This window comes from Aotus nancymaae, unplaced genomic scaffold (assembly GCF_030222135.1).
Source record: "Aotus nancymaae isolate 86718 unplaced genomic scaffold, 86718_ANA_hifiasm-v0.15.2.pri h1tg000020l, whole genome shotgun sequence".
NCBI lineage: Eukaryota > Metazoa > Chordata > Mammalia > Primates > Aotidae > Aotus > Aotus nancymaae.
In genome coordinates, this window is record NW_026988432.1 from 30,928,096 (window position 1) to 30,954,766 (window position 26,671).

The 26,671-nt window shown below is 44.2% G+C and overlaps 1 protein-coding gene across 1 annotated transcript in view; it reads right to left on the reverse strand.

The window, feature by feature from the left end:
* Positions 1 to 157: 157 nt before the first annotated feature.
* Positions 158 to 26,671, reverse strand: part of ARK2C (arkadia (RNF111) C-terminal like ring finger ubiquitin ligase 2C) — a 125,028-nt gene continuing 98,514 nt past the window's right edge. The window contains exons 3-8 of the mRNA XM_064379215.1: positions 25,144 to 25,251; positions 13,067 to 13,196; positions 10,310 to 10,414; positions 9,909 to 10,004; positions 4,793 to 4,899; positions 158 to 4,352 (exon numbers count right to left, since the gene is read on the reverse strand). Of these exons, the coding sequence (XP_064235285.1) occupies positions 4,235 to 4,352; positions 4,793 to 4,899; positions 9,909 to 10,004; positions 10,310 to 10,414; positions 13,067 to 13,196; positions 25,144 to 25,251 (664 nt within the window). The 3' untranslated portion in view covers positions 158 to 4,234. The remainder of the gene's footprint in view (positions 4,353 to 4,792; positions 4,900 to 9,908; positions 10,005 to 10,309; positions 10,415 to 13,066; positions 13,197 to 25,143; positions 25,252 to 26,671) is intronic.

Genomic DNA, 26,671 nt, shown 5'->3' on the forward strand with positions numbered 1-26,671 from the left:
ATTTATATATGTGCTAAATACAGTCACTATATTGGAGTTTTTCACTAGATCACAGCATACAGAATCAAAGGTTTGCATTTTGTATGGAATGTATCCAAAGAGGCCAGCACCACGGTAGGACAGCTTGCAATCACACACCCTGATAGTTTGGACGAAATAAAGTTTGCAGAATTTTATTTAAATTTTTTTTTTGTATTCGTAGTTGTTTGTCATCGTACCAATGCATGCAAAGCATTCCACTCCCAGAAACAACGCCAAAATGAGGTAATAGGAGTAATAAAAAAAATTAGTATCCTTTCTAAATAAATAAATTATAATTAAAAATGCAAAACAACTATAAAAATAATTAAATAAGAACCCACAATATCTACAAGTTAGTCATAAATTATGATTGTTAAATATAAGGCATTTAAACTCACAAAACCCTGTAAACTAGCAACGTGCCATGTTTTTTGTTTTTTGTGTTTTTTTTTTTCATTTTTGTTTTTCTATCAGCTGAAATCGCTCTAGCATTTGCTCTACGCGCGCAGGAGATGAAACACAAGTGGGCCTGACAGACGTTGCTACAGCCCCACACGGGGAGTGTTTGTCCCGCTGGCAGGCGGGGGGCTTAGGGGATTTCTTCTGGAAAAAAAAAAAGTCTGGTGCTTTTTTCTTCACCATTGAAAAAACTGTGCTTGTTCATTAGGCGTAAAGAGTTAAGAATACTTGCACGGAGGCTGGGAACATTTGCAGAAGAGGAGCTTCGGTCCTGCCACAGGTGGTGGCCAAGGGCGACAGGAGGCTGAAGGGGGTCCTGGCCAGGTGGAGGGGCAGCCCCTGCTCGCCCTCTGCCTGCGCCCAGCCAGGCTTGTGGCGTTGGGTTGATTGATTGGCGTCCTCGGTGGACCCGCGGCGGCACAGCTGTGGCGGCGGCTAGGACACCCAACTTAAACCCTGGGGCTGCTCTCACCCCAGAAGGCACTCATGCGTCTCAGTCAAGAAAGGGTCTGAGTCCCTTGAGTTGAGCAGGAGGAGGACTTACCAGTGGTCTCCCCTCCTGGAGGTGGTGGATGTGAGATGCTGAGGCCTGACCCTGCCTCTTCTCCACTCTTCCCAGACTCCCTGACCAGTGCCGGGACCTGGAGGGAGCCGAGGCACAGACCCCAGTCCTCTCTTCTCCCCGAAACAGCTGCCCGGCTCAGGAAGTGGGAGCTGCAGGGTTCTGAGTGCCCATCAGCTCCTGTCCCCACCTGTGGGGGACAAGGTCCCCAGAGATGGGAAGGAGGGGAGGCTTCAGGGTCTACCCCCAAAGTAAGCAGCTTCCCTCTCCCTTCTGGTAGTCCCCTCCCCAGTCCCTAATATAAGCCTGGGGCAGAGCATTGGGAGGGGAGGGGACCAGGGCCCACTCTCTCACTCAGCACATGTGCCCCCAGCCTCTGAAACAGTGTGTGCTCACAGAAAGTCCTTTTCATCAGCTGGGTGGGCACACAGCTCTGCCGCCTTGAAGATGTGCTGATGTTAGGGAGGATCACAAAGTGTGAGTGTCAGAAGGAAATTAGCAAGCATCCAATCCGACCTCCATAGGTTGTAACTGAGGAAACTGAGGCCCAGAGAGACGAAGGGAAGTTTCTAGTGTTGCCCACTTTGTTAGTGAAGAGCCCAGACTGGAACCTGGGACACCAGCTCTAGTTCTACCCTGGCCTCCCCACCGACTCCCTCCCGCCTGCCAGTGTTTCAGGGCAGCCTTAGCAGAAAGAATGAAAGACTGAGACTAAGAGAGGAGTGACCTTCCTAGACCACCCTGGCTACCTCCAGGCCAAATCCATCTTCCGATGAATTCTTGGTTTTCACCCAGCCATTGGAGAGGATGGGGCAGAATTCTCAGCTTCCTGTGGCTATCAGTAACTAGCTTTCCCCAACATCCTGACTCAGATGTACTTTCCCCACTGGTGGGATCTCCAGCCTTTAGCCCTGGAGACATTTTCATGCACTGGAGCTACTGAGTTGGACACCATGGTGCTCATTCCTGCTAACCTTGAATCTTAGGTTATTCTCCATTTCTGTAATATTGGCTGCATCTCATCTCCTCAGCTAGATTGTGAGCTCCTCAAAGCTATTGTCTCTCTCAGCACCTGCACCGGTAGGCACTCAATAAAGATTTTATAGAACACCAGGATATTAGTGCTGGGAGAAACCTCTTTCCAGGAGCCACTATCCCCACTCTCTGCCTGCAGGTGGCCAGAGCAACCATTCCTGCATGAACCAGTCATGCTAGAAGCCCTTCCTTGAGCCAAAATCTGCCCACCTGTTACTTTGACCCATTGGTCCTGGTTTTACCCTTGTAGCAGCAATACAGACTCAAATTTCCTTCACTGTACGGAATTTCTTCAAATATGTGACAAGTATCCTGTCCCCCTTACCCCAGTTTTATTGATATGAGGGCATTGAGACTGGGTTAGGGGTGGAGGTGAGGGAGAGGCTTAGAGAGCAGTGCAAATGAGGGAACGGTGGGGGTTGGAGTGCCAAGGAAGGAGGCAGAATTCCAGCTAATCTGGTGTTTACCACATAGGGAGAAAGAAAGTTGGGTTTGGGTTGGGATTTGGTGGATTTTCCCATCTTGATTCTGCTGTCCTTTTATCTCTCTGCTCCCTTTGGGGTTTAGGGAAATTATGAGGTGGTGCAGAAAGACACACTGTATGGAACTTCCAGGTCTGTGTCTCCCAGCACCCCCATCTCGACACCCCAAGAGGTTCCCAGAAGAGCGCATAAAACACTCTGGACAGAGAATATTCATCCTCACAACATCTAGGTGAGGTAGCAGGACTGGAAATGGGGCTGCACTGTTATCTCTCCCTGCACTGTTATCACTCGAGGGAGAAGGAAACAGGCTCAGAGAAAGAAAGGGACTTGCCCACAGTTATCAAAGAGTCAGAGAAGGAGCCAGAGACCAGAAGCATGGAGCCTCCCACACCTAGCCAATGTGGCCTCAGAGCCAGGGCCATCTCTGAGGGACTGTGTCAGGGCTGGAGACATCCTGGGGGACACTCAGCTTCCTCTCCAAGGTCCACGGTATTGACCTCAGCCCTGAGTGCTGGCTGAGAGCATTGTGGCCAAGACCAAGCGGCCATCACCTATGCTGTCTTATCTGCATCATCTGGTTAATGTTTTGCATAGGGAGGCAGTGGCTATGTTGCCTCTTTGTGACAGGCAAGAGTGCAGCCTAAAGGAAAGAGTAGGAATGAGCATGGGCCTCTGGGCTCCCAGGAACACAGTGGGCAGCTGTAGCCGAGGGCCAAGCCCTCCCTGGTTTAGTGTGGAACTTGGGGGATAGCTGGGGCCATGCAGTTGAGCCCTGGGCCTGGGGAGTCCCCCGTAGAACTCTCCCTTCATCTGCTGGAGCTCTGCCGCCTTCCTCATCTCGGCTGAACCCTCAGAGGCTGGGATAAGACCCCATCAGCTCCTTTTCCAGCCCTCCCTCTCCCAGACCCCCTTCCATACTCCGTGCACTGTAAACATGAGAAAAACAAAAGCCAAGGAAAAAACAAAAACAAAAACGAAACGAGAACCCCCCTCCCGCCTCCCAAGTTGGGTGAAAAGCAATATCCTTTTTCACCGTAAACAGAATTTGGCTTTTTTTTCTTCCACCTTTGATTCCTTTTTCCTTTTCTCTCATAAAGACGGGAAGACTGGGGCTGTCGTCGGTTGGTTCGGTCAGGCACCAAAACAAGAAACTCAATGGGAAATATTTGGTGCGAATTCGGTAATAGCGACATGTCCACCACAAGATGACTAGAGCACCACACACAACATTTTTCTTAAGCTAACATGCTCCGGCTGCCATCCACAGAAATAGCTAGAGACCCCTACATGGTTCCTACGTGGTCGAGAGGTATATATACAATCCTTCAGAGGACAGGATTGAGGGGCCGGTCAGTCAGCTAGTGCCTTCAGGATCCCACCTGGGTTTTCCGCAGCCTGGGCCCCTCCTTCCCGCCCTTGCACTGGGCACGGCCAGCTCCCTCTCTCCTGCTCAGCCAGGCGGATGGGGACAGTCGCCATTCCGGAAGGGTGGGTCCTCCCCCACCCCCTCCTCTCCCTCGACACCAATACCACCAACTCCTCTTTCCACAAAATGTGCTTGCAGGCTTTTCCTCTACGTCAAATGGCTCAGAAGGCAAAGTTTGGCTGCAAGGGCTATGGCCGTGGGGGGACCTGGTGAAGGAAATGGGGTGTCCACTGGCTAATTCCTCCCTCAGCTGTCGGCTCCCAGTTGTGTCTCAATGTCCACTCGGCAGATGGGGCATTTCTTGCTCATGGCGAGCCACTGGTCCACGCACAGTTGGTGAAAGAGATGCATACAAGGTAGGCGTCTGGAAGAGAGGAGGGAGAGTCAGGGGCCCAGCAGGAGTTGAGGGACACTGAGCCGACCAGGAGACACACACCTAGGACCCCTGGGGAACTGCCCAGCCATGGAGTGAGGCTATGGCTGAGATGGGAAGCCATGAAGCCCCCTCCAGGAAGCGCTTTCAGATCAGCCTGAAACAAAGCCACAACGTCGTCTTAGACCCATTCAGACCAAGCATCGCACTGTTCCCTTACACTTTGCAACCAATGCATCCATACTCAGGCATCACACATCTAGAACATTTCATACCCCACCTTCCCAGTGCAACCATGAAGCACATCATGGCACACTTGGCACGCATGTGCACAAGCAAACAAGCACCCCAACTCCCAGACACACGGCTCAGTGACTGGTCACCGATACCTAGAAGAGACGGGAGAGGGAATAAAAATGGCAGTCTCCTACCTCACATCTTCTCCATCTTCAAGCATAGACAGACAAATTGTGCATTTCTCATCTGTGTCTGACTCCTCTCCCTCATCCTTCTTGCCCTTGCCATCCTGGGGTCTTCGCTATGAGAAGCAGAGAGAGGAGTATTCATTATGTGGGGCAAACTCACCTGGTGGCTATTGGCTTTCACCCACAGCCTGCTCTTCCCCTGGGAGTCAGGTTTTTTAAAGTGTTTTTTTTTTTTCTTTTTAGATGAATTCTTGTTGTGTCGCCCAGGCTGGAGTGCAATGGTGCAATCTTGGCTCACTACAACTTCCACCTCCTGGGTTCAAGCCTCCCAAGTAACTGGGATTACAGGAACCTACCATCAAGCCCAGCTAATTTTTGTATTTTGTAGAGACAGGGTTTCACCATGTTGGCCAGGCTGGTCTTGAACTCCTGACCTCAGGTGATCTGCCCACCTCGGCCTCCCAAAGTGCTGGGATTACAGGCTGAGCTACCTCGCCCAGCCATAAAGTTCTTAAGTAATACCCAGAACTCCCTCGCAGCCTGCAGCAAGGAGAGTATGAGGAGATAAAGTGGAATCATTTTTGCTGTCCCAGGTACCTTCTAGGGACACAGAGCTTGGAAAGAAATTGAGTTCCTAATGAACTCAATCCTTTACAAAGCCATGACTTGTGCACAGTTTCCTTTTTTCTGATCCCTTCACACAGTCTACTCCTCCTCAACTCCCTTTACAACCTAGATTCCTACCTTCAGGTTTCTCCCTCCACTTTCAGGCTCAGGAGTTGGAGTTATCTTTCTATACAGAAAATTCATTTAAGATAGGCACTGTCACAAAGCAATCACGAAGCACTGTTTACACTTGTTGACTTTCCTTGTACTGTTTATAATTGTATGCTAATTATTTAAAAATAGTTTATCGTTATGTAGAACCCATATGTAGAATCATTATGTAGTTTGCCATTATGTAAAGTCTCAAGTTCAGGTGGCATGGACCCATGGCTTACCCTTCTTTAAGTACAACCCCATACTTGGCCAAGTACAAGGCGTATCAGTACTTGGTAAATAGTTTGCAGAAGAAGAAATCTAGTCAGTGAGCGAAATCAGCCCACCTTCACACTGTGCCATGAAACAGTCTAACAATAACCATAAAAAGGAAATGAGCCATTCTGTCCCTCTCCAGAGACGGGCACGTTTCAAGGTCATTTTGCAAAGAGTTATAAGATGAAGACTACCCAGAGAATGACCGTGGGGCAAGGCCCAGATGCCAAGTCTCCCTTCTCTGGCCCCTGGTCCTAAAATCTCTGGAGATCCTGAGTCTGATTTAGTCTGGGGAATACTGTAACCTCAGTGGAACACACAAGAACATTAATTTGTTCTGCTCTCTGCCTCGATGTGCCCTATATACTCCACTGCAAACCCTGCTAGGCTTCTGTAATAAGTTTTCCCTTGTCCAGAATCCGGAAAATCAGAATTATATCCATAGTCCCGTATAATTGTCATGGCATTTGAGTATGAATAGAGTCATAATGATCTGCCTGCTTAAGAGTCCAGCTGTGTTTGCTGGAAGAGTGGCCTTCATTTAGCTGGCCCTCCTAGAAAACGGAGATCCAATAAAATGTATTGGTAAAAGTCACCTACTTGCCTACTTTCTATTATTTTTCCCATCATTATTTATTATTTTCCTTTTATAGTTAATAATTTTAGCTTAATATTACCTTGTTTTGCTGTCTAATCTGTATCTCTTTAAACTATTCTTCCTTTTAAAATCTTATCCTATTTCCTATTTTTGTTTTCTCTTCATTACCTATATAACTTTTATTTTAACTTTAACTTTTTTCCAGCATGTATTTAATATTTATTTTCCCTTATCTTCTCTCTTTTTTTTTTTTTTTTTTTTGAGACGGCCTCATACTCTTGTCCAGGCTGGAGTGCAGTGGTGTGATCATGACTCACTGCAGGCTTGACCTCCCAGACTAAGGTGGCTGAGGTGGGGACTACAGGTGCACAGCACCATGTCCCGCTCATTTTTCTTTTTACTGTAACGACAGAATCTCCTTATGATGGCCAGGCTGTCCTCAAACTCCTGGGCTCAATCCATCCTCCTGCCATGGCCTCCCAAAGTGCATGAGCCACTGCACCCAGCCCCCTTTTAACTTTGATGTTATTGATGTTTATTTTATATGTTGCTTTCATATCTCTTCCTAGTTCTTATTCTTTGCATATTTTTCTATTCTGACTCGATATTTTCTATATTTTTATTCTTACATCATTATTATTTTAAAGTCTATTTTTGATTGTATATTATTATACTCTCAATTTAAATGTTTTAAGTTTTTTTCTTCTTTATTGTCTTTTTAAGTTGTGTATAATTTTTAAGGTATTTTTTCCCACATTTTATTTGGGCCCTAATTTTGTCATTTCTTATTTTTAATTCCTTTTGTTCTTTTTTATCATATTTTTATTCCCTTAATTCTTTCTATTCTCCTTTTTACCTGAACCCCTTATCTACTTGATTCAGTCAATTTCCCCTTTTCATTCTTAATATTGTTTCTCTTCACAATTTCCTTGTAACTGTTGAAGTGACAGCAGGTGAGGTGTGCATCCTCAGTAGGAGTAAACACCCCCTGGTCCGGGACACAGGTTCTGCTCCTGGACTCTTGAATACACCACTCATTTTTTTCTATGTTCTTCTCCCGTAGCTTAAAACTCTTTCTCTCCAGAGGATGATCATTTTCCCCATGCAGATGACACCCTTAATTATTGAAATGCTGCCATTTCCTCTATTAGCACACCAGCCAAAGTCTGATACATAATAGGTACTCAGTAACTGTGATTGAAATCATTTATGAATAAATCCAATGCCTTGAGAGGAGCTGCCTATACTAATTCACAGTCTTTGACATTGACACCACCAGCACATGGGCTAGGGGAAAGCATCAAGGTAGCAGCAGCTCACCATTCCTTAGGTACCAGGCACTATGCCGAGCTGCTCAAGTGCATCATCCCTTTGAGTCCCCACAGCACCACGTATGGTAGCTACTAATGAGATCATTCCCATTTCACATTTTAAAAAGGGGAGGTGGACAGGGAGGGGTTGGAAAAGCCAAGCAACTTGTCCAAAGTAACGGAGCTATAAGGAATAGAACCGAGAGTCAAAAACTGGCTCTAACTCTAAGAGTGTTCTCAATCACTGCACCCCAGGGTCTCATGAGGGAGTGAAGATGGTCCCTGGCTTGACCACGAGCAGGACAGTCCTGCTGTAAGATTCTTAACGTTTGTCAAGCTTTTAATTTCCCCTGGGAGGTATGAATGTTTTTAAAATGTATTAATATTTATTTATTTTTATAATAAATATTATTTTATAGAGCAGTTTTAGTTTACATAGAATTAAGAAAAAACAGATGGGACACGAGGGCTCATACCTGTAATGCCAACACTTTTGGATGCCAAGGTGGGTGGACCACTTGAGGTTAGGAGTTCAAGACTAGCCTGGGCAACATGTTGAAACCCCATCTCTACTAAAAATACAAAAAGTAGCCAGGTGTGGTGGCACATGCTTGTAATCTCAGCTACTCGGAAGCTGAGGCAGGAGAATAGCTTGCACCCAGGAGGAAGAGGTCGCAGTGAGTCAAGATTGTGCCACTGCACTCCAGCCTGGGTGACAGAGCAAGACTGTCTCAAAAAAAAAAGTTAAGCAAAAAGTACAGTGTTTTCCCATATACCTATCCTCCCAACACACACAGTTTCTATTATTAACATCTTACATTAGTGTGGTACACTTGTTATGGTCAATGAACCAGTATGAATAGACTATTATTAACTGAGGTTCATTAGTTTACATTAGGGTTCAGTCTGTGTTGTACCATTCTATCAGTTTTGAAAAATGCATAATGTCATGTGTCCACCATTAGAGTATATACCAAATACTTTCACTGCCCTGAGAATCCCCTGTGCTCCACCCATTCATTCCTCTCTCTCTCCCCACTGGCAACCACTAATCTTTTTATTGTCTCCATAGTTATGCCTTTTCCAGAATGTTATGTATTTGGAAGCATACAGTACACAGCCTTTTTGGGCTAACTTCTTTTACTTATTCATGGCTCGATAGCTTATTTTCTTCTTTCTTTTTTTGATACAGGGTCTTGCTCTGTTGTCCAAGCTAGAGTGCAGTGGTGCAATCATAGCTCACTGCAACCTCGAACTTCTGGGCTCAAGTAATTCTCTTACCTCAGCTTCCTGAGTAACTAGGACTACAGGTGCATACCACCATGCCAAGCGAATTTTTAAAAATTTTTGTAAAGATGAGGTCTCACTATGTTGCTCACATTGATCTTGAATTCCTGGCCTGAAGTGATCCTCCATTCCTTCCAAAGTGCTGAGATTTGAGCGCTGGGTACAGGTTTGAGTCACTGTACCCAGTCCTTATTTCTTTTTATTGCAGAATAATATTGCATTACCTGGATGTGCCACTGCTTGTTTACCTATCTTTTACCTATTGAAACACATCTTGGTTGCTTCTAAAATTTTTCCTTTATTTTAATTAAAAAAAAAATTAAACTTAGGTTCCTGGGAGCTAATCTTATCCTAGATTCCTAGATCTTAACCCTAGAGATTCTACCTCTACAGACTTAGGGTAAAACCTGTGATTCTGTGGCCTTTAAAGGCTCCCCAGGTGATCCTGATGCTCAGTCAGGTTTCAAAACCTCTGCTTGGAAGCCTTAGTTTCCCATTTGTTCACATGTGAGATTGGACATTGAATTATTTTATAAGGCAAATCTTGGCCTTCTGTGCAGGTATCCCCTTGTCCATCTTATTTAAAGACAAGTATTTATGTGCCTAACACTTATAAATGTATACACATGTAATATATCCATTGGCAAGTCCACATGCACACACACATACCCAGCTCTCCTTCTTTACTAATGAGAGGGCTCCCATATTCCCTCTTGGCCACACCTGGCACAGGAAAGTAACATGACCCTGGGAAGTTATCACAGCTTTAGTGCATCTAATCAGAGCAAAGGTTTCTAGATTCTGGACTTCGCCCCTCTGTGGACATAGTCAATTAGACAATCCCCCCTGCCCCATTCCCTGACTATGCAGGCTGGCCTGCTGGCAGACCCACCTTCTTATACTTGTGGGGGAAGGTGAACCTCTCAATGGTGTTCTGTACAGCTCCCCGAGTCACATTACCCAACCTGTCCTCAAGCTGCAGCAGCTCCTGGAAAGAGAAAAATGTGCACATGTGTGCTTAGCATGTATAAATGCACACATGCACACAGGATACAGATTGGGGAGCTGGAAGACATGAGCAGGAAGCATTCACATAGCTATCAGGAAGAACTCATCTGATGCTGAAAGGTTGCAATATCTCTACTGTCTCTCCCTTCTTCTCTCTCTTATTCCTAACCCTGAAGCTTCCTGATGCCCATACCCTACTCACCAGCAGAGGTGGGGAGGAAGAAGGGATGATAAACAATAATGGCATTGCCACCAACCCAGTTGGTACCAGATAGAGCAACATACCTCATAGCTCTCCCGTACAGCAGAGGTGTGTCTGCTGGGATTTAGTCCCTGGAGAGCAAGGAAGTGAAGCTGAGGGTAAGGGTAGTTTCTGATTTCATGGACGACCTGTTGGGGAGAAAATGCCGTGAATAGAGCAAGGTTTCGAGGTTTCTCCATGAGCTCAGCATGCAACTCCTTTGCCTGTAACCCACTCAGTACACCCTGAGATGCTGTGGGCAGAAGTCTTGTCTTCCCTGCTCTTATGTCCCTTCCCTTTCACCAAAAACTAAGCTTTGCCTGGACAAGCCCCAGAAGGAATAAGAGAATTAATAAAGTGACAACTAACCTTCATGGCGGCCACTGTTCTAAGCACTTTGCATGACTAATTGGATTATCTCACCTGATCTACAATGTGGGAGGTCTTATTATCCTATTTTACTGATGGGGTAAATGAAGGACAATGGATTAAGTAATTGGCTCAAGTTATGCAACCAAGGGACAGAACCAGGATTTCAAACCCAGGCAGTTGGGTGGCAGAGTCCATTCCCTTCACCCTTTGTATTAGTCCATTCTCAGGCTGCTACAAAGAAATACCAAAGAATGGGTAATTTATAAAGAAAGGAAGTTTAATTGACTCACAGTTCTGCATGATTGGAGAGGCTTCAGGAAACCTACAATCATGGCAGAAAGCACCTCTTCACAGGGCAGCAGGAGAGAGAAAGTGCCAAGCAAATAGGGAAGTCCCTTATGAAACCATCAGATCTCATGAGAACTCACTCACTATCATGAGAAAAGCATGGGGAAACTGCCCACCATGATTCAATTATTTCCACCTGAGCCCACCTTTGACACAGGGAGATTATTACAATTCAAGGTGAGATTTAGGTGGGAACACACAGCTGAACCATATCACCCCTACTCTCCACTGCCCCCAAGAGTAGCCTGATGACTAAGGGCTTGGGCTAATGTCAGCACCAAAGTGGGGGCACAAAATTTAAAGGGCCACCAAAAAGCCCAGTAATCAAGTTCATTAATTTTTTGTGTGTGAAGCAGCTTCACTCTTGTTGCCCAAGCTAGAGTGCAATGGCATGATCTCGGCTCACTGCAACCTCCACCTCCTGGGTTCAAGTGATTCTCCTGCCTCAGCCTCCCAAGTCGCTGGGATTACAGGCATGCATCACCACACCTGGCTAATTTTGTATTTTTAGTAGAGACGGGGGTTTCTCAATGTTGGTCAGGTTGATCTCAAACTCCCGACCTCAGGTGATCTGCCCACCTCAGCCTTCCAAAGTGCTGGAATTACAGGCATGAGCCACCACACCCAGCAAGATCAATAGCATTTTACTGCAATGTTTTTTAAAGTCAAATAAATGCCAAAAAAAAAAAAAAAAACCTCGATACTGAGCAAAATATCAATATTTTAAATAAAGGCAGAGTCTGACTCTGTTCTTGCACGACCTGCCTCACTTGCCTCTCCTTCACCCTGGCTCTGAGTGAGAGAGGAGTTTCCATCACAGCTCCTCCACTTGCTCACTCTATGTCCCAGGACCAGTTACTTAGCCTCTCTATTCCTCAGTTTTCCAGTCTTTAAAATCAGGATAATATTCTTTATTCTTTGTGGGAGTTGTTGAGAGGATCAAGTGGGATAATTTATACGCTGTGCTTAGAACAGTGCCTGGCATATAGTAAGTGCTGAACAAATGCTCGCTTCTTTATTCTTAAGAGATGGTACTTTATACACAAAGTATGGACCCTCAGAGATGACAAGGACTCCCAAAATTACTCATCCAAGCTCCTTATCGTACAAATAAGGAGACTGAGGAGCTAAGTGGTTAATGACAGAGACAAGGGTTAGAAGGTGGAATTATGCTTTAGGGCAGCAAAGTGAGGCTGCCTGGAAATAAGATTTTCAATCAAGCTTTTGCTGCTTTAATGGAATATCTTCATTTTAATTCCATGCAGCTTGCAATGTCAGGAGCCCGAAGGCCCCTAAACCCAGCCAGATCCATGATTCAACACTCTCCAGCCACAAGAAGTCCTGCCCTCTGAAAAAGGTAGAATTGGATCTGCAGGCTAGGCCCAAGAGCTCCCACTGGGATCTCTTTTGATCCTCATACCATCCCTGTGAAATGGGCAAGGCAGGCATCTTCATCTCCGTTTCACAGATTAGTGAAACCAAAGCCCAGGGAGGTACTGACCATAGGAAACCAAATGAGGCCATATGAGGTACAAGGTCTACTCTGCCTGATCTTAGTCCTGAACCTTTTACCCACACCCTGCCATGCTGCCCCTCTCCACTCCTCCAGTGCCCTCTCCTAGTCCCCTCAGCAGTACCAGCTTCTAGTCCAGCAGGTCCCCTTTCATTGCCCATCAAGCCAGAGTGGGAATAGGAGATGGAAAGAGAGGGGAACTGTTGGTCCACAGGGAGCCAAGACTCAAGAAGGCCAGGGCACAGGGGAGTCAGGGTATAGTGGGGGTTGATACACAGGCGAGCTGGGTCATATGGAAGTCGGGGCACAGTAGAGCCAGAATATAAGGGGGACAGGGTACAGGGAAGTCGGGGCATAGGGGGTTGATATACAGGGGAGCTGGGCCATATGGAAGTCAGGACACAGAAGAGCTAGGATATAAGGGGGCCAGGGTACACGGGAGTCAGGGCATAGGGGGTTGATACACAGGGGAGCCAGGTCATGTAGGAGCCGGGGCATAGGGGAGTGCAGGCCTCAGACCACCACTGGCACTCAATAGGCACAAGGGAGTCAATTTTCTTTCACTCACCATCTGTGTGGACGAGGAGTTTCTGGGAAAGTGGTGCATTCGAGGAGTCGCTAGGTAATGCTGATAGTGCTGAGGGATGGGCCGCACCTGGAACTGAGCAGGACTCAAGCCAGCGTCCACACTGAGATCCCTGCAGGGAAACAGCCTCAGTGAACCACAAGGTGGTGTGATTTAGCCATCAGGCTACAGAAGGACCTCAACATCAAGTCCATGGAGTAGAATCAGAGTGACACTCTGCCAGAGCTGAAAGGGACTTTATATCTCCCAGCCTTTCCTCACTCTTTAAAGGGAAGGAAACAGAGACCCAGGGAAGGAAGGGACTCTGCAAAGTCTGAAGGTGCTAGAGGAATCCAGGCTCTATGAAACTTTTTTAAACTAGGGGATCAAAGCTCCCTCCCAAGGCAAAGTCCATCCCTGAGAGAAATGCTGAAAGAAGAATCTTAATCGAGCAAGCCAGAGGCACCGAGTAAGGGAAAGACAAGGTTCATATAAAAGTGGAGGAGGGAGCCGAGGCTGTATTTTTACCATTTTGAGGAGACAACAGAAGAGAGACCTGTACACCTAGACCTACAGGCTAGACAGCTTATCCTGGACCACTGCATCCCACTCTGAAAAATATAGAAAAACTCATTTTGCTTAAAAACTAATTAATTGATGAATTGCACTGAGGATGAACCAATGGCTAATTTGGAAAATGGCTAATTTCAGGTCTCGGGAGAAAATGTGCAAGATGAGATGGAAACATCTTGTCATAACTGGAAACAGGAGAGCTATCAAAACACTGCTAGGGTGCTGGCAAAACGGCTCAGGAGCCATCCTGAAGAGGCTCCCACTGGCCAGAGTTAGGGCCATGTGCAGACTGGCAAGCATAACTGTGGTAGAGATGGAAATAAATAAAAATGGTTTAAATCTATGAGAGTGAAATGATGGTAGAAAATTGGTCCCCTTCAAAGGATGCTGAAGAACAAACTCTTCCTCCCCACCCCACCCCAAGATAGAGTCTCACTCTGTCGCCCAGGCTGGAGTGCAGTGGTGCGATCTTGGCTCACTGCAACGTCCACCTTCCTGGTTCAAGCGATTCTCCTGCCTCAGCCTCCCAAGTAGCTGGGACCGACTACAGGCATGTCACACCACCAGATAACTTTTGTATTTTTAGTAGAGACAGGGTTTCACCATGTTGGCCAGGCTGATCTCGAACTCCTGACTTCAAGTGATACACCCGCCTCTGTGTCCCAAAGTGCTGAGATTACAGGCATGAACCACCACGCCTAGCCAATGCATTTACTTCGAAAACTAGTAAATAAATAAAAGGAAGGCTTTCTCTTATTACTATATTGCCAGGTAATCAAATATTTGATAAGTGGAAATTTCTCTTTAGAAAAGTTTTTCAGCTAACAAATGAATAAGGGATGATTGAATTTTTGTTGAATTTTTGTCACCATTTTGCATCCCCTAAAGAAATAAAAGATCTAATCAAAGATCATCAATTGTTGCTAACATCAAAAAGGAGCAACAGCCAAACAGTAAGTGCTTTCTGGTGGAAGAATACAGTATCACCTATGAAGTATTTTTGCCAAGAAATGAGAGTTGAACCTGAATCTATTCAATCCTTAATCTTGGTGCCAAGGTACAGAGAATACACGAAACTGAGGGACATCTGAAGTGACAACACCAGAATGTAGCCAGCAAAATCCAAATAAGGGCAAACTACAGGGAAAACAGCCTGGTTTCTTCAACAAATACATTGGAGGGAAATAGAAAAAGGATATGGAGGAGCATTAAAGGAATTTGTGCTTCTACTGGTGATAGTTTAACAGGAGTTAGATTTTACCTTTCCACTTTAAACCACTAGAAAGCCAAACAGAATATATGAAATCTCTGTTTTCAGACATTATATAACAAGCAATGCAGACTGTTATCCCTAGAAGGACAACACATGAGGTAAGCCCTTCAACCTCTCTAGTTTTTTGCATGAAGGCACATTCCAGACCATGAGCAGGGAGAGAACTAGGCAGAGCATGATGGTCTTAATGAGTTGAAGATTCAGAGATCTTATTTCCAGGAGGCTGAGTTCTCTGAAAGTTGTGGTGCCATGTTTTGGAGAGAAGAGGTAGCTACATAGAAGGAGAGCTCCAGAAATCTGCACAGAGATCCCCTTGAGTCTTTACTGAATACTAAGATCTACATACATGGGGTGAAATTTTACCAGGTTGAACAAAGGGAAACCAAGGAATAGTGGGTTCCCAGAGATTAGACAGTGCTGGGAAGGATTCATATTCCAGTCAGCCAGAGGAAAGAGTCCTTGCTCATACAATAGACACCCCAGAAGAGCCTTGTGAGACTTATGTATGAGTCTTTTTTGGGAAGAACTAGAGTAGTCTCTACTCTAGGGATATTCTAGTCCTGCTGGAAGAAGACTTAAAAACAAGCCTCAAAAGGATGAAACTGAACTGCAAGTGCTGCTTGCCAGAAGGAGGCCCAATACTCTCTAAATGAATAAAACACTTAACTACTTAACAGTGTATAATTCACAATTATTCATAAATGATGCTCATCATTCAATAAAAAATTATTGGACATGCCAAACAAATGATAATATGTCCCAGAATCAGGGGAAAAATCAATCCATAGAAACAACCATGAAACAGAAATAACAAGGATGCTAAAATAGCTGTTATAATCATATTCAAATATACAAAAGAAAACATGAACACAGAGAAGAGTAAAACATATAGAAAATGATATATTTTAATGATGCCAATGGAACTTCTAGAGATGAAAAATGCAATGTCTGAAATAGAAAATTCACTGAGTTCGATTAACAGCAGATTAGATACTACAAAAGAAAAGATTAGTGACTTGAAGACATAACAATAAAAATAATCCAAAATGAGCCAGGCACAGTGGCTCATGCCTCTTTGGAAGGCCAAAGCATGAGGATCACGAGCCCAGAAGTTTGAGGCCAGCCTGGGCAACATAGTGGGACACCATGTCTACAAAAAATAAAAAAAGTTTAAATTATCTGGGTATGGTGGTGTGTCCTGTGGTCCCAGCTACTCAGGAGGCTGAGGTGGAAGGATCACTTGAGCCCAGGAAGTTGAGGCTACAATGAGCTGTGATGCCACCACTGCACTTCTGCCTAGGTGACAGAATGAAATCCTGAATAATAATAATAATAATTTAAAACAAAGCACACTGTCAAAACAAGATTAAACAATTAACAGTGTCAGTAAAAATATCAAGCAGTCAGCCATATGAGTAAGTAAAGACTCAAAAAGAGAGAATGGAGAGTAGATGACAGAAAAACATATTTTAGAGAAAAATATATTTTAGAGAAAAAAAATCGCTGAAATATTTCCAAATTTAATAAAATCTATAAACTCACAGATTCAAAAAGTTCAACAAACTTTAAACAGGATAACACAAAGAAAACCACTCCAATGAACATAATAATCTAATTCCTAAAAAAATAGTAATAAAGACAAGATCTTAAAAATAGTGAAGGAACAAATGATCCATTCGACATAGAAGAACATAGGTAAAAATGATCATAGACTTCTCATCAACAACAAAGCAAGCCAGAAGACAAAAGAATGGTATCTTTGAACTGCTGAAGGGAAAAATCTGTAAACTTAGAAATATATACCTAACAAAAATATGTATTTTAAAATGACAGTGAAATAAAGATTTTTTTCAAAAAGTTGAGAGAGTGCACTGCCAGCAGATTGTCACTACAAGAAATGTTTTTAAAAGTTCTTCATACTAAAGAAAAATAACACCAGACAGAAACGTAGATCTCTACAAAAAAAAAAAAAAAAAAAAAAAAAGAGTCCCAGAAATGATAATTATGTGGGAAATCTAAAAAATATTTTTCCTATTAAAAATTGTCTTTAAAGGTTGACCGTTTAAAGCAGAGATTGGCTTTACTTTCTGTAAAGGATCATAAATAGCAATTATTTGGGGCTTCAAAAGCCATGCAGTCTCTGTCACAACTACTCAAGTATCCACTGTAGTGCAAAAGCAGCCATAAATAATAGGTGAACAAATAGATGTGGCTATGTTCCAATAAAACTTTATTTACAAGAACACAGAGTAGGCTATAATTTGCCAACCACTGGTTTAAAGCAAAAATGCTAAGAAGGTATTTTGGTGAGTATACATACATAGAGATAAAACCTACAAAAGGAGTAGCAAAGAATGGAAAGGGATAATGGAAGTATACTGTTGTAAGATTTTTGCATTAAACACAAAATGGTATAATAATTCTATTTTAGGGTATAGTGTACATATTGTAAACCTAGTGAATTTTAATAAAATGAGATAAAATAAAGTGGCATGCCTATTAAACCAATATTTCATACTAAAAATTCTCAACTGATCCAAAAGAAGGCATAAAACAGACAAAAAATTTAAAAAAGAAAAACAACAAAATTACAACAACAAAACAGATAGAAGAAAGAGAAAACAAAGAGCAAGATGGCAGATTTAATTTCAATCATGTAGACAATTACATTAAATGCAAATGGTCTAACCACCCCAATTAACAGACAGAGATTGTCAACTGCAAAACAGTAGCCAACTACATGCTGTCCATTCAAGACATAAAGCTGTAAATACTAGGTTAAAAGTAAAAGGAGGAAAGAGATATACCCCATAAGCACTAACTGGAAGAAAGCTGGAATGGCTGTGTTAACATCAGACAAGGTAGACTTTGAACCAAGGGATATTACCAAGGATAAGGAAGGATACTTCATAATGATAAAGGGGTCAATTCATCTTGAAAAATGATAATCTTTTTAATATCCTAACACATATATATATGTCAAAATAACTGAAGCAAAAACTGACAGACCTAAAAGAAAACAAATTCACAATTAAAGTTGTAGACATCCACTTTTTCCTTCATAATTCATGGAATAATTCATGAAAAAATATCAGTAAGAATATAAAACATAAAAGACCTGAACAATACTATCAACCAACTTAATCTAACTGACATTTATAAAATACCCCATCCAATAACAGTAGAATATACACTTTTTAAAAAGACATATATAATATTTACTGAGATAGAATAAATGCTGGGCCATAAAACAAGTCTCAATAAATTTAAAAGGATTAGAATTAAATAGAGTATGTTTTCTGATCACACTGGTATTAAATTAGAAATCAATGGCATAAAAATTTCTGCAAAATCCCAATTTTTTGAAAATTAAATAATAAATGTCTAAATTACCCAGTGTCAAAAAGAATTCATAATGCTAATTAGAAAGTTTGTAGTCCTTAAGGAAAAATTCAGTTTTATATGCTTATATTAGAAAAGAAAACCCAAAGTCATAATCTAAGTTTCCACCTTAAGAAGCTAGAGCTCAAAATAAGCAGAAGGGAGGAAATAACAAAATCAAGATCAGAAACAAGTGAAATAAAAAACAAACAATGGGATCAAAGGCTATTTCTAAAGAATAGTACAAATGATTAAATTTCTATGTAGCTTGATCAAGAACAAAAGAGAGAACATACAATTTACTCATACCAGGAATGAAAGGGAGAGCATTATTACAGATTCCAGATGTTAAAAAGGTAGTAAGAAAATATTATGAACAGTCTTATGCCAATACATCCAATGAAATAAGAAAATTTATTGAAAGACAAATTCCCAAAAACACCAGATGCAGTGGTGCACACCTGTAAATCCCAGCTATATGGGAGACTGAGGCAAGAGGATCACTTGGATCTAGGAATTTAAGACCAGCCTGGGGCTGGGAACAGTGGCTCACACCTGTAGACCAGCAGTTTGGGAGGTTGAAGTGAGAGGATTGCTTGAGCCCAGAAGTTCAAGACCAGCCTAGGCAACATGGCTAGACTCTGTCTCTATAAAAATTAAAAAAATAAAAAGTTAGCTGGGCATGGTGGTGCACACCTGCAGTCCCAGCTACTCAGGAGGCTGAGGCAGGAGGATTGCTGGAGCCCAGGAGATCGAGGCTGCAGTGAGCCAAGATCGCACTACTGTACTCCAGCCTAGGTGACAGAGAAAGACCCTGTATCTAAAACTTAATTAATTAAAAATAATAATACCAATCCTACACAACTTCTTTCAGACAGTAGATGAGGAAATACTTCCCAAACCATTCAATGAGGCAAGCAGTGCACTGATACAAAATCAGACGAAGACATTTCGAAGGAAAAAAAAACCTATAAACCAATATTACTCATGAACAAAGATGTAAAAGTTACTTAACAAAATTTTAGCAATTTGAATCCAGCAATGTGTAGATCAAATGAGACTTATGTGACATATCAACCAATCACAATGTATAAAACTTATTAGGATCTTGATTGATTAAAAGTACAACAACAGAAATTTTAATACTGGCTAGATATTTGATTATAGTAAAAATTATTCTTAATTTTCTTTATGTTAATAGTGGTATCAAAGTTAGGATGTGAAAAAGAGAGTCATTATGTAGTGAAATAATTACAGATGAAATAATATGCCTGGATTTGTTTCCAAATACAGCAGTTTCTCCTTCTCCGTGGGGGATATGTTCCAGGACACCCAGTGGCTGCCTGAAACTGCAGATAATGCTGAATCCTATATATACCATGTTTCTTCCTATACTGTATATTCATACCAATGATAAAGCTTAATTTATAAATTAGGCACAGTAATAGACTAACAACAATAACCAATAACAAAATAGAACAATTTAACAATTTATTGCAAAAAACGTTATGTGAATATGGTCTCTCTCTCTCTCTCTCTCTCGATCTCTCAAAATACTGTAATATTTTCAGACTGTGGTTTACATGGGTAACTGAAACCCTGGAAAGCAAAACCACAGGTAACAGAGACTACCGTAACATCAGGGCTGGGGAAGTGAGAGAACAAAGATGAAGTAAAACTGGCCATGAGGGTCGGACGCTGTGGCTCACATCTGTAATCCCAGCACTTTGGGAGGCCAAGGTGGGTGGATCACAAGGTCAAGAAATCGAGATCATCTTGGCCAACATGGTCAAACCCCATCTCTACTAAAAATACAAAAATTAGCTGAGCATGGTGGCCTGAACTCTAGGAGTTCCTAAACTCTAGGAACCAGTTGGATGCAAACTCAGAAATCCACTAGGCCATCCCCTCACATTCACAGTAGTAGTCTCAGGTACTCAGGAGGCTGACACAGGAGAATCGCTTGAACCCAGGAGGTGGAGGTTGCAGTGAGCCAAGATTGTGTCATTGCACTCCAGCCTGGAGACAGAGCGAGAATCCATCTCAAAAAAAAAAAAAAAAAAAAGGCCATGAGTCAATGTCAAAGCTGGATGATGTGTATGTGTGAATTCATTATACTATTCTCTTATTTTTTTATTATTCGATACTTTCTATAATAAAAAGGACTTCTTTAATAAAAAAAATTTCTCTATTGTGCAAAGGTAACATCCACTAACTCCAAGTTATATCTCTATGGGCACCAACTTCAGAAATACCAAACGCATGCAAGGAAACTTGTGGCATTTATTAGAGAAAATGTGTTGCAGAAAAGTTGTTTCTTGCAGTGTGCTGTGTACATTGAAGTGGTCCCTGGTAATTAGGACACAGCTTCCCTTTGGGAAAATGCAGCTAAGCCCTAAAAGCACCCTTGAGTGGAATGCCAGGGCCTCAGAAGGTTCAACCTCAGATCCTATGGGGGCGAGAGAGCAGGAGGCATGGGACTCTGAGACTCGCCCTCTTCATCTTGCTGCGAGCAGGCCCTGACCACTAACTTCCTATATTCCCACTGTACCTGCTGCCCCTGAGCCTGGATCCTACACAGCCTGGGTTTGGCTACACATTGCCCTGAAATATCCTCTGAGATAGTTCTGAGGGAAAAACCCAACAAAGCCATCAGCCTTCAAGGGAGTCTGATCCCTGTTCCCTGGGTTATGTACATGAGAATACGAGCCCTGGAGAGCTGGCAGGAGCTCTCGATGGTCCCTGGCATCTGGCCCCATCCTCCTCTTTGCACAGCCCAGGTCCAGCTGCTATGGGCAGGAAGGACTGCCAGTCACTCTCACAGGCTCCATGCACACCACAGCCTGAACAGCAGCAGCTGTCAGGAGACTCAGGCCCTTGTCCCAGGTTCACCCCTTCTTAGCTGTGAGGCCCTCTCTAGCTAATTCACCTCTTTGAGCCTCATCTCTAAGATGATGATAACAGTAGATCCTCATGGTAATGTTGGAGCATCAAATGAGAAAATGCAGGTGAAGTCTCTTTGCAGAGCACTACACAGATGCAAAGAGCCATTATTAGCCCAAATCCCTGGAATAACTCATGATGAGCCTGTCACTTGGGAAATGAGCTAAACCCTTGGAGCCAGGTGGAAGCAAACTTACAAATCCACTAGAGCAGCCCCTTACATTCACAGGTCCATCTGAGGCCTGCAGAGGACAATGCCTTATTCACAGACCTTGGCTGGCCGGTTGGGACCATCAGGGTTTCACACCCTTGCCTGGGCTTATCCCATTGCACTGCTTCACGTAGCAGAAGCTCTGATTTTTAGCATTTACCCAGAAGTCTTAGGGAACCCATTAAATTCAAAACAAATGTTCAAGGAATTCTACCAAAGCAAAGTCCCAAAGAACTTGGAACAGAGTCACCCCAATCCCAAGAATCCTGACTGGGAAAGCAAGAAACACCTTACCCCTTAAATGGGTGGGATGGTCTGCCCTGGGTGGGTCTGGGTGGGCTCTCATGATGCCCCTCTTATTGTCTTGTCAGAAATTCCTTGCTGGACCCAGGCTACCCCAACAGAGGATGTGGTTCCTTGAACCCTAAAGAAGTCTGGACCACGACCTGTCTCAAAGAGAAATTAGCCCCTAAAGCGGCAGTGTCTCCTGCCTCTCTGCTGTTGCCACTAGCCTATAAGAGCTTGCCAAGTTTCTGGCCAGGCACGGTGGCTCAAACCTGTAATCCTAGCACTTTAGGAGGCTGAGATGGGCGGATCACAAGGTCAAGAGATCGAGACCATCCTGACCAACAAGGTGAAACCCCATCTCTACTAAAAATACAAAATTAGCTGGGTGTAGTGGCACACACCTGTAGTTCCAGTTATTCAGGAGGCTGAGGCAGGAGAATTACTTGAACCCAGGAGGCAGAGGTTGCAGTGAGCCGAGATCACGCCACTGCACTCCAGTCTGGCGACAGAGCGAGACTCCGTCTCAAAAAATAAAAATAACAAATAACAAATAAAAAAAGAGCTTGCTAAGTTTCTAAAGGGGTCACAGGAGTATCTAACAGACCTAAAGCCACAGGGTTAACCCAGAACTGTGTTTTGGAGATTTCTTGTGTCATTTTTGGCCTTTTTATCTAAACATCAAGATGAACTTTATTTTCCACTTTCAATGTTCTTGAAAATGATGTGGTCTGATTGTTGTACAGACCCTAAGTTCTTCCCAGAATCTGGCCCCACAAGTGCCAGCACTATCCTATGGGTGACTCCAGGCTCAGGGCACTTTGGGGGCTTTGCTGAGGCAAGGTTACCTGGAGGGGAAAGGACAGTCAGAGGTGCTCGCCCTCCCCCCACCCTCTGCCACTCAAAGACCTCGGTATGGCCAGGGTTGCCGCTGTGACACAGCGGGGTACAGTCCACATGGGGGAGCAGAGATAGAACTGAGAATCCAGGACCGACTCCAAAAAGGAGCGTGAAGAGAACGGAGGCACTGGGTTGTGGCTCGAGGTCAGGATCAAGTTATGCAGCATGGGCGAGAAAGAGAGGGATTTGGGATTTATCCCCCAAGGCCTGCTACCTCCACACACCCTCAGGCCAGGATTCCCAGCTGAGAGAAGCTGCTTGGGTTGGGTTAAGAGATCCCAAAGTAGGACAAAAGGCCAAGGTTACCTCAGGGGCTGGACAGCCTTGGGGCTGGACAAGGGCTTGAAGCCCAGTTTCTGGAATGACCAAGGGCAGAAGTCAGTGGTCTCTGATGGTTCTCTAAAGGGGATGGGGGATGCTACAGACACACTCACCCTGCCCCCAGGGGCTCCTTGGAGAGGGTGAGAATAGCTCTTCCTATAATGCATTTCCTGTCATCCTGTCTCCTGGCAGAAGCAGCCTCTCTAGAAAAGAGGGCTGGGATGCAGTTAGCACAATCAATCAATCGCAAAACCCCTGGGCGCCACTGGGTTGGCCCCCCAGCTGGAGCAGAGCTAATTACAAGGGAGGAGAAACAGCATCGTACTTCAGAAGTGGGGACAGAACAGGCAGAAAGAGCCCAAGGATGGACCAGGGCTCCAGGCAGGGCCTCCCAGCATCCCCCGCTGTGGCAGGGACCAGCCTCCCGGAGCCTCCTTCTTTCTGTTTCTTGGGGCAAGCAGGGGCCAGGAATGCAGACTGGTTTAAATGGTTAAGAAAGATAAGGGGGGTTGGCTCTATCAGGAAAGTTGAGGACATGGCCAGTACCCGCATGCTCCTCCTGCCATCTACCCAGGATGAGTCCCATCTATGTCACCTGTCCAGTCCCACTTGCCTGTAGGCCCCTGTGTGTGTTCCAATCACTCAGCCATATGCAAGGGCCCTGAGTGCTCCGTGTGTACTGAATTGAATTAAATGAAATTGACTTGACTGCTGAGGGACAGAATTCAATCCAAATTGCAATTAAATCTTCCTAATTTGAATCTGCTAATTGGAAAATTCTAGGCAGAAGCTGGCTGCAGTGCAATCTATCTTTTATAGAATTGTTCAATTTAACGGAGAGTGTACCTGAGAATGAGCAGAGGACTGAAGAACATGGAACATGTGAAAGCCACGGTTTCCTGCACCTAGAAGCACCCTTAGCACTCAATTGACTGGAACTATTCTTTGGAGTCATTCCTGGGTGTGCATGGGAAGGGCTCCCAAAGTAACCCTGGACTAAGCCTGACAAATGGCTGAAAAATGACACAACGGCACATCAATCTTTAAGATAATTCATCTTTTTCCATTGATAAATTCTATACTCTAAAAAAACAAACTTTTTTTACCTAAAAGTTTCAAGAACAGCATAAAAAATTCCTGTATTCCCTTCACCCAGATTCCCCAAATATCACTATTTTACTGCATTTCTATTTCCTTTCTCTCTCTGTCTCCTTTTCTCTCTCCTTCACCAAATGTATATAATAGATTTATACACACACACACAGACACACACACACATACATGCACACAATCCTTTGTGGAGATTGATGATAGAATAGATAGATAGATGATAGATAGATGGATGGATAGATAGATAGTTTTTTTCCCCTGAACTCTTTGCAGGTATGATGCCCTTTATCTCTAAATATTCAGTGAACTGCACACATCTTTTTAAGTTTTCAAGGGTTCGAATCCAACCCTAGTTAATATCGACTCTCTCCTCAGCTAGAACCAGAGTTGGGTGGGACCCAGGATCCAAAACCAAGTGACCCTGCATCTCAGGACAACAAAGACATCTGTCCTGAGTGGGGGAAATTATGGGCAGGTCTCTCAGGGGCTCAGTATCTGCAAAGACTCAGCAACAACACTACCCTCAACCTCTTCCCCCAACCCCTTCCTCAGTCCTGACCTCCGACCTGGCTGGCTTTGTCTCCATCCTTCGAGATGCAATGTAAGCCTGTGTTTACATAGCCACCCGCTCCCCAGCACTGCCTTGCTGGCATGCCGTGGCACTTCTCTGTGGATCCCTTGAGACACACCTCTGCTGGGAAGCCTTCCTGACCACCCAGTTCCTCAGAATTCTCCTTTCTGCTCTCCCCCTAGGGACCACTGGTTCATATCCCCCATTGAACCCAGGAAATGATTCCTATCCCTGCCCCCCTCCTCCCCTACAGGATCATGAACACTGAGTCCCACACTGGGCACATGATGGCACCCAGTAACATTTGAGCTAATTGCTAGAACCAGGCCTGCATAGGACCATCTGGCCAGGAGGGTGGCTGGGAGCAGAGGCAAAGGCTGGGGCCTAAGAACTAGGCCTCTTGCACCATTCAAAGTGAAGGAAAACAGAAATTCCATGGATCTAGCAAGACCTCCCTCCTTCCTCCCTTCCTCCCTTCCTCCCTGCCTCCCTCAGGGGCCCAGAAGACTCACCAGTCAGTGCCCTCAGCCAAATACCTGGGCTGAGGTGTCTGCAGTTGGCCGAAGTCGAAGCTGGGGTGGAGGCGGTGGGGGTGGACAGATACACGCTCCTGACTCCGCCTGCACCAGAAGGGATGGAGAGCCCTGGCGTCAAGGTGTGAGCACGCCGCTGATTTCCAGGAGCTCTGAGAAACCGGGGCAGCCTGAGGGTGCCCCACTCCTGCAGTCCCACTCAGCACCCACAGTCTATCAAGCACTGAGCGTCACCACTCTTGACAAACTCCAAGGAAGCTTCCCAGATGAGCAGCAGGCTGCAGTTCAGGCACTCCATCAGGCTGTCTCCAGTCTGCCCGCTGTGCTAAGGTCTCTCCCTAGATGTGTCCCCGGCAGATTACCTGATTCCACCCACTCTCTGCCTCTTCACCCTTCTCCTTTCCCTGTCCTTGGTGGGCCATTTTCAAGACACACAGACTTGCCTCCTGCAGACTCTGTGTACCCTATGGCTCCCGTCATGCTTTTCTCCTCTCCTCAACTCTTTTTCAACACTCTTCCCAGCTTTCATGGCACAGGTCAAAGCCTTCCTCCTCCAGGAAGGCCTCCTTGAACACTCTAGATCATGATGACCTCTTCTCCCTCTGACCTCCTACAACACTCACCTTCTATCTAAGGCACCCCAAGCCTTACGGTCATGTATGACTCGGGCCTTAGAGATCATCTAGTCTGGCAGTTCTCAAAGTGTGCTCCAAGCATCCTTGGGAGTCCCCCAATCCTTTCAAGTGGTTCAAGAGGTCAAAACTATTTTCCTAATAATGCTATAAGGCTATTTGCCTTTTCACTCTCATTCTGTCACAAATGAACAGAAGGGTTTTCCAGAAACTACACGGCACATGATTCTGCAAGATTCAATTCTGCAGAAGCAGACATAAGAACACTGCTGCCTTCTATTTAGCCACACATTAATGAGATTTGCAAATACGTGTATAAAAAAGTCATGCTTCTCACTAAATTTATATATAGCAGTTATTTTTCATAAAAATATATTATTGGTGTTAACATGAATTTGTTATTGTTATTTTTAGACTATTAATAAATATTTGAAACTTTTTAGTTTTCATTTCTAATATGATAAACATCAATAGTCAAAACACACATACACAGAAGCTCTTTGTAGTCTTCATTAATTTTTAAGAGTGGAAAAGAGTCCTGAGACCAAAAAGTTTGAGATCCACTGACTATCCAACTCTTTCTCTTGACAGTTGAGGCTCAGAGAGGCGCAGTGACTACCCAGGGCCCCACGACAACTCCAGACCTGTCTGATTAGGATTGTCTAAGTTTACTCCCCGTTTGTTTCCTAAGTATTAATATGTAGCCGGACTCTATCTAGACTGTGGACTCTTGAGGGCAGGGCTGAAACTAGCCATTTCCTTTTGGTATTCTTTAGGGTTCTTAGGTGTTAGAATCAGGCAGTCATAAAGCTGGAGGGAACACGAGGGGTTTCCTAGTCAAATTTCCTCCCACACCATGCAGAATTCCACTGTGA